The sequence below is a fragment of the Oncorhynchus tshawytscha genome, linkage group LG01, assembly GCF_018296145.1.
Source record: "Oncorhynchus tshawytscha isolate Ot180627B linkage group LG01, Otsh_v2.0, whole genome shotgun sequence".
Lineage (NCBI taxonomy): Eukaryota > Metazoa > Chordata > Actinopteri > Salmoniformes > Salmonidae > Oncorhynchus > Oncorhynchus tshawytscha.
Window position 1 is genome coordinate 27,263,078 of NC_056429.1, and position 8,622 is coordinate 27,271,699.

Sequence of the window (8,622 nt, forward strand, 5' to 3'; positions counted from 1 at the left end):
GTCGCTCGCTCTCTCTCTCTCTCTCTGTCGCTCGCTCTCTCTCTCTCTCTGTCGCTCGCTCTCTCGCTCGCTCTCTCTGTCGCTCGCTCTCTCTCTCTCTGTCGCTCGCTCTCTCTGTCGCTCGCTCTCTCTCTCTCTCTGTCGCTCGCTCTCTCTCTCTCTGTCGCTCGCTCTCTCTCTCTCTGTCGCTCGCCCTCTCTCTCTCTGTCGCTCGCCCTCTCTCTCTCTGTCGCTCGCCCTCTCTCTCTCTGTCGCTCGCCCTCTCTCTCTCTGTCGCTCGCCCTGTGTCGCTCGCCTCTCGCTCTGTGTCGCTCGCTCGCTCTGTGTCGCTCGCTCTGTGTCGCTCGCTCGCTCTCTGTGTCTGTCTGTCTCTCGCTCTCTCTGTCGGTCTGTTTGTCTGTCGCTCGCTGTCTGTCTGTCTTGCTCTCCATATTTATTTATTTTTACTTGTTTCTCTTCTGAAACAAACTAGCGCAAACAGACTTAAAGCCACAGCCAAAATAATGCACAGATATTTAACCACTTTATACCGTTCTATGTAGTTGGCCTAAACGTTATGTCTGTTTCCAGTGATCGCCTACTGTTAGAAGCATATAACCAATGTGTCGTATGATTGTGTACTGTATTTTGCGCTCAATGCTGCCCTGAAACTAGTTGTTGGGACAAGGTGCATCAATAAAGTTGTATCAATAAAGTTGTATTGAATTAATAGACTGGAGTAATTGACTACTGTGTGACCTCTAAACCCTGACCCCTGGTTGTTTGTAGGTGGCGTCTTGGACCAAGTTCTGGGTGGCTCTGTGTGGAACTCAGCTCTACTACTACCATGCCAAGTCCCTAAAGGCCACAGAGAGAAAGCACGCAAGTCTCTCACTCCTTCACACCCAACCTTCTCAACACTCTCACTGTACACATCTCCCTCTCACTGTACACATCTCCCTCTCACTGTACACATCTCCCTCTCACCATCATCCCTTTTCCCTCCCTAATTCCTTCTCTCGCCCTCCCTCATCATCCCTCCCTCATCATCCCTCCCTCATCATCCCTCCCTCCCTCATCATCTCGCCCTCCCTCATCAAATGAGGGGTACTAGATATATGGAGTGCTTTCATTTCTAAATGTTAAAACGTATGTATGAAAATACCATCAAATAAAAGGTACATTTGCTTCATATGAACCATTTGATATCAAATGTCATTTTGCCTTCACTCCAAATACGGAGGGGTATGTGCCATTTTAGCAGATGCTTTTATCCAAAGCAACTTAGTTGTGTGTGTGTGTATACAATTTTTAGGTATGGTTGGTCCCGAAACCCATTATTATGACGTTGCAAGAGCCATGCTGTACCAACTTAGCTACAGTTGGTACTTTCTGAAATCTAAGACAGCTATGCTTGTATACAACGATATGAATCCAAAATCATTTCTAAATGTGGCCCCCTCCCACCTCTCTCGCTTTCTCTCCATCTCCCTTCAGTTCAAGTCATCTAGCAGTAAGAGTGTGTGTGTTGTGGGGTTAATGGCCATCATGTCAGACGACCCTGAACATCCCGACGTCTTCCTGCTCACAGACTCGGAACACGGTGAGACTACCTGTCAATCACCCACAGCCAGGAGTGTTCAGCCAAACTACACTTATCTCATCTCCTCAGATGGTCTGTATGTTCCTAGTTTAAAACGCCAACACACCCCATAACTGTCTCTCTCACTCACGTGCAGTATACACCAATATTGTACGCATATGCAATCACACACACACACAGTACTCAATTTTAACAAACACAATGGCAAATCTAAGTGCTGGTGGTAGCACTATAGGTTCTTGGGGTGCCAAATATTTTTGCTATTTTCACAACCAGAATTATGGGCGCAATAGCTGGCGGTGGAGAGAGAAGGCTGGGTTTTGGTGAATAAACAAGTTGGTGTGGAGACTTGACTCCTCACTGGCCAAACAGAACGTGCTCCATAGCTAAATACACTCAGTGGCCAGCTTATTAGGTACACCCATCTAGTACCAGGTCGGACCCCCCTTTTGCCTCCAGGACAGCCTGAATTGTTCGAGGCATGGAAACGTTTCTCAATTGGTTGCTCAAGTAGGTATTTCATATTTTCCCTGTATCTTACAAATGTTCCATCCCAAGAATCACTTTTCTCCCCGAGTAACCCGGTATTTCCCGCCAAAACCGGAAGTGTCATTCTAAACCATATAAATATGTCTGGATTTGATTAGAACTTTGATCGGCATAAAAATTCAAGTTCTGCATTGCGGCAGCTTCCTGCTGTACACAGATGGGGATGGGAGAGTCAAGTAGTGTAACTGTACACGACTGGACTTACTGGGCTGAATCCCAGTTTTCTGCTACAGGGACATCTTGTGATGGTGTGTCTCTGTGTTTCCTAGGTAACACCTATAAATACCAGGCAGGGAACAAAATGAATGCCCTTCTGTGGTTCAAACACCTCAGTGCTGCCTGCCAGAGCAACAGACAACAGGTAACACACACACACACACACACACATACCCATACCAACCTGCTCTCATGCCTTTTTCTCTCTCTCTCCAGGTCCCAGCCAATCTGATGTCCTTTGAATGAGTGCTGCTGTAGAGGACGGAGCGGTAGAGGTAAAATAGAGGAAGAGGTCTAGTGACTCAGCACCAGGAGCTTTCACTGCCATGACCCCAAAACTATAACCCCAGACCCACTGGAGCCCCACCTGCCACCACTGCCTTAACCTAAGGAGCCGTGTGTGTGTGTTGAAGCAGTGGTTATTATGGTGGCATAGACTACTGAATGAAGACCTAAACCACTTCTCTCTCGTTCTCTCGCTCTGTTGTTTTTGCCTGTGGAACTATGGGATGTCTCTCCTCTCCTCTTTCTTGGATGCTTCTTAAGGAAGGATGGGTGGACATGATTTATCCTTGTTTTCCCTCACTCCCTCTCTTCTTGACATACTGTGCTCTGGTGGAAGATGGACTCTACCCTTTCTAGGGCTGGACTCACACACACTACTGGACTAACCCAATGGAATGGGATTTCAAACACTCCTTTATCACACTTTGGTTCACAAACTCCCTCACACACAAGACTCCAATGGTCTCTTCACACTTGAGTTGGGCTCACAAATCGGACACTTTTTACACACATTCACTCCCCCCTTCTGAGAGTGTGTGTGTGTGATTGGCCTGTGTGATTGCAGCATTGTGAACATTAAGGGCTTTGATTCTCAAATCTATTCCAGCTGAAACCACTCCCACCCACACATGTCCTGAATGTATCCTACTGTTTTATATTCCAGAGCCTCTCCTCACCATATATATATATGGTAAGTCTCATCATGGGAATGATAAACCCAGACTCTAAGCTTTCCTCTATTCCACCTTTATGGACCCAGTTATATCGCTCTTATAAACAGGCTTTATATGTTGTTCTCTCTGGACCACTGTCTGCTCTGTCCACATGTTAAAGCTTGAGATTCACCAGAACACACGCGTGTACACACAATAACACTAAAGACTTGAAAGCTGTGAAAACGTGAACGATGAAATGTTAACCCCAGAAAAATAATTTATCTCCCACTTCCTTTTTTTGTTATTGCTTGAACATAAGGGGGAGCTACAGGTTCTGACCTGATCTGCTTTACACACACACACACACACACACACACACACACACACACACACACAGCTATCGGGAGCCATTCAGAATCCATTTGAATTATTATTTTGTTGGTTAGTGTTTTGTTACCTTGGTGTTGTTGTGTTGGACGTATCAGCAGTATTATCCTGTAGATGACATGCACATGTCTAGCTTATTTGAATTGTCTGTTACATTTCATTTCTGGCCTCTTCCCTTTATTTTGAACATGTTGTACCTTTTACTTGTTTTCAATTTTATTTGTGTAGTGTTTTTGTTTTCTCACACATGAGTTTGTCACATAGGGTTACGGTACAGATCTACTGCTCTATTGCCTAGTTCCATGTCATCCTCTTGACCCATCGCCTGGTCACTACTCATGGCATCTTCAATTAAAGCTATAGATAGGTGTAAGCAAGTTGTTGATAACTCCACCTAACCTTCCAATTGGCTGAGAGAAGCTTCCTCCATATTGCTTACACCTATCCAGTCCTTTCAGATCTGTGAACAGTTAAGGAGTACGAGCTAGAGGGAGGGGCTAACAATTTGAAGTAGACCCAGCCAGTGTGTATGGTTTGGGACATTGGTTTGGGACTCAACCCTGAGTGTGTGCCAATATACCAAACACACATTTTTATTCCAATTTGTGAGAAAGTGTTAGTTAGAACAAATGAAATGAATACGTTGTTGGGAAAGGAGAAATGATGGTGTGGTCACGTTCTCATACTACTCTCAGAAAGGACTTAAACCACTAGTAAAGTGTTATCTTGCATCCTCTCCTGACTGTTTCCGTCTCAACCTGACAGTCAGGTTAGGTCCTGACTTGTAACAATGGTTTACATCTCCCATCTGTCCATATATTTTGCATGTCTATTGTTTACATAGAGGTCCAGCAAGTTAGCATCACATTCCTTACACCTCAAACTGACACTATGTACTCTAGCAGCAAGAGACTCCAACTCCCATGGGCCAGTGCGGCAACAGTTGTCTTATGTCCTGTAGAGGCTAAGCTAATGGGAGAAGGTAGAACTTATCCATAACCATTGATTCAAGGTCATATATGTATTCACCCCTAATGGTTAAGGTTAAGATTGGGGTTGGTGTAATCTGATCCGAGATCTGTTGTTTAGGGCAACTTCTACATATTCCATTTCAGACTCATTTCCGATGTGCTCTGCTCCTCAGCTCCCAGCAGTTATACCACACACAGCTACAGCTCCATTAATAGCAAGACTCCAGCAGGGCTATGTCATACACAGACTAGAGGATGAGGAAGCCAGAGAAAGAAAGGAATGAGAGGGGTAGCGTTAGTGATACAAAAGGACAAGAGAGGAAGGTAGTACAACAGTATGAGTGTGTAAAAAATATTTTTGTTTACCTGCTAGAAAGCATTAGACGGACAGAGCCTCGTGGCTGCCATTTCTTCACTGTTGAGCAGTGGGTAAATCTGTATAGAATGTGGTATAGCATATTCTGTGTGGAGTGCGATTGAACAAGGAAGGATATAGTAGAAATAGAGGGGTGAATGGAACTCTGATGCAACAGGAGCTGTACAGAGCAGCCGGCAGACTGACGCTCCCCACAGAAGACCAGCAGAGGAGAAAGTAGTCTTTCTCTGTTCTCCTTTTTTCCTCTCACAGACCTCTCCTTCACATCTCTCTCCCTTGGACATAGAGGGCTTCAATGCAGGCTGAAGAGAGCGGCAGATTAAATGGCAGACAGGAATGCTCCCGTGTAGTGTCTCAGTGCTGACGTGAGGGATGTGGATGCCTATAGGGAAAGGGTTAGGAGTGAGTTTTTACAATCTGTTATGGTGGGCTTTTTGTTTGATATTTCTCAATGTCAAAATGGTTTGTTTGAGGTTTCCACAGTTTGTGTCCATGTACAAATACACAACCAGCTGTGTATTATTTACTGTCAAGAGTAAAGTTTTTTGGGATTTGTCTGCAGTGTTCATTTTATTTTTCTCCTGAGAAATTCTTTAACAGTTCAGCTGAGATGACTGGGTGGTGTGTGGTTAACATGAGAGGGGGGTGTAGTGGTGTTTTGTGTGCTGTAGGGATGGAGAATTTGCCCGCAGCTCAAGGGTCAACTTAATTCCCTTTAAATCCAAACTTTAACCATTAGGGGAAAATGTCAAACTGACCTGATCAGTTTCTAGAAGATACATCTATGTGCTCTATATGGCTCAGTTTGAGAGTGATGTTTATGATGTGTTGACGACGTCACTTAGCTTTGTCCATGTCCCATGACCTGTGGGGTGTGTCCATGTGCTATCCCTCTACATCCTGTACTCCGACCCCTAGTGAGGACCCACCCATGTTATGTGACCCGGGTTTGAACTATGACCTCTGAATTGAGTGACGTGACCTGCGTCTCAGCCAGATAACCAATAAACACACTGCCCTTTTTATACTCTGCCCCTCGGTTCACTTTCATTTATATAAACATGGTTACAGCTAAATGTGGTGTATGTGTGCCGGACCAGGAGTGTCTACTTACGACAACCTGTTAAATGTCCTGGACAGGGCATGTGGTTAGGAAAAATGTGTGTGCTTAAACTAGTGTTAATACACTTTAGGTATGGATTGATGTGTAATCTTTCCTACTGAAATAAAAACCTACTTGAATTGTTGAACTTGTGTAATGATTTTTCAATTGACTGTCTCCTTCAAATAAACCCAACAATTTAACTCAAATTGAACTCCCATTCTCTGACTTACCTTGTAAACCGAGTTAGTCACTTCATGCTTTTTAGAGGGAAATGAGTGGCGACATTGTTTCTATTCAACCCTGAGCAATCTTTGTGTTGTGTAGGACACTGGAAATCCCAGACAGAGGCTACATCTCAGTCAACACGGATCTGAAAACACAAGACTAGTGAAAGCAATATGGCAAACTGGGGAAATGGTTTTCACCTGTCCAGTTCTTCTTTCACTTAGACTATTGGGATGCAGCTTTTGCCTGGAGAGGCTAATGTAGACTATTGACAAGAAGCAGAGGAGGGCATTTTAGATTGGCATGCAGCTGTGAATTCCAAAGTGTTGACCTACTGAGAGCAGATGTGTGCAGCTGGACTGGGAGGGGGCTGCTTGGGTGTGTTGGTGCTCAGCAGGAACTGTGACCCTAGAAGCCTCCTTACACTTGGTCAGAGCGGGCTATGAAGAAATGCTTTGTGCCGTATGCTGGCATTGATTGGGCCATCGATGTCTTTGCTGTATTCCGTGTGTGTTTGGGAAAAGCAGTGGTTAAGTAATCCTAGCGGAACTTAACTAGCTGTAGTGACGGTGACTCTATACACAAACCCACACCAGGAGACCTCTGTTTGGGATGCAATTTTATACACACACAAGATCCATATGCTGTAATAGTTAACCCACCACACACAGCATTTACTGTAAATCTAGGATGGGGCCGGAGACGAAGGCAGACATTTACGTGTCCCCAACCTATTGTTTTTTTGATAAGTTAAACAACGCAAATAAACTATTTTGTAGATAATGTTGCCGCTACCTTCTCTTATGACCGAAAAAAACTTAGACTTCAGGACTGCGATTACTCACCACAGACTAGCAGAATCCTTTTCCTTTCACGACTGACGAGCCCGACGCGAAGGATATACTGCTTTCTCGGGAACAAGCCCAGATCCCCACGATTTGCGTGAAGATGCAGAGATTAAGGGGCCAAAGGGCAGGCTGCCTTCTGAGAATTTGCAAGCGAAAGAATAAACCCCCACTTCCCTCCATTCTGCCAGCAAACGTGCAATATTTGGACAATAAAATTGATGAGCTACGCGGAATATTAAACACTAACATCTTAGGCTTCACGGAGTCGTGGCTGAACGACGACACTATCAACAAACAGCTGGCTGGTTGCACGCTATACCGGCAGGATAGAACAGCTAAGGAAGTCTCAAGGTTTTGCTCGCCTGAGGTAGAGTATCTCATGATAAACTGTAGACCACACTATCTACCTAGAGAGTTTCTGTACTTTTCGTAGCTGTTTACATACCACCAGTTAGGCTGGCACCAAGAAAGCATTGAATGGGCTGTATTCCGCCATAAGCAAACACTCACCCAGAGGCGGCGTTCCTAGTAGCCGGGGACTTTAATGCAGGGAAACTTAAATCCGTTTTTACCAAATTTCTGTCAGCATGTTAAATGTGCAACAAAAGGAAGAAGAACTCTGGACCACCTATACTCCACAGACGCATACAAAGCTCACCCTCCATTTGGCAAATCTGACCATTATTATATCATCCTGATTCCTGCTACAAGCTAAAATGAAAGCAGGAAGCACCAGGGCCTAGCTCAATAAAGAAGTGGTCAGATGAAGCAGATGCTAAGCTACAGGACTGTTTTACTAGCACAGACTGGAATATGTTCCGGGATTCCTCCGATGGCATTGAGGGGTACACCACATCAGTCATTGTCTTCATCAACAAGTGCATCGATGACGTCGTCTCCACAGTGACCATACATACATACCCCAACCAGAAGCCATGGATTACAGGCAGCATCCACACTGAGCTAAAGGATAGAACTGCCGCTTTCAAGGAGTGGGACTCTAACCCGGAAGCTTATAAGAAATCCAGCAATGCCCTCCGACGAACCATCAAACAGGCAAAGCATCAATACAGGACTAAGATCGAATCGTACTACGACGTCGAATGTGGCAGGGCTTGCAAACCATTACAGACTACGAAGGGAAGCACTGCCCAGTGACACGAGCCTACCAGACGAGCTAAACTACTTCTATGCTCGCTTCGAGGCAAATGACACAAACATGCATGAGAGCACCAGCTGTTCCGGAAGACTGATAACGCTCTCCGCAGCCGATGTGAGTAAGACCTTTTAAACAGGTCATCATTCACAAGGCCGCAGGGCCAGACGGATTACAGGCAAGTGTCTTCACTGACATTTTCAACCTCTCCCTGTCCGAGTCTGTAATACCAACATGTTTTAAGCAGACAACCATAGTCCCTGTGC

General features: G+C 45.1%; 1 protein-coding gene across 8 annotated transcripts in view; it reads left to right on the top strand.

The window, feature by feature from the left end:
• The window catches only part of LOC112248629 (ras-specific guanine nucleotide-releasing factor RalGPS2), a 153,720-nt gene extending 147,451 nt beyond the window's left edge, over positions 1-6,269 (top strand). For all 8 annotated transcript variants that reach the window (XM_042319762.1, XM_042319752.1, XM_042319753.1 and 5 more), the window contains 4 exons: positions 769-861; positions 1,477-1,582; positions 2,401-2,492; positions 2,564-6,269. In XM_042319762.1, coding sequence (XP_042175696.1) covers positions 769-861; positions 1,477-1,582; positions 2,401-2,492; positions 2,564-2,593 — 321 coding nt within the window. In that variant the 3' untranslated portion in view covers positions 2,594-6,269. The remainder of the gene's footprint in view (positions 1-768; positions 862-1,476; positions 1,583-2,400; positions 2,493-2,563) is intronic.
• Positions 6,270-8,622: the final 2,353 nt, after the last annotated feature.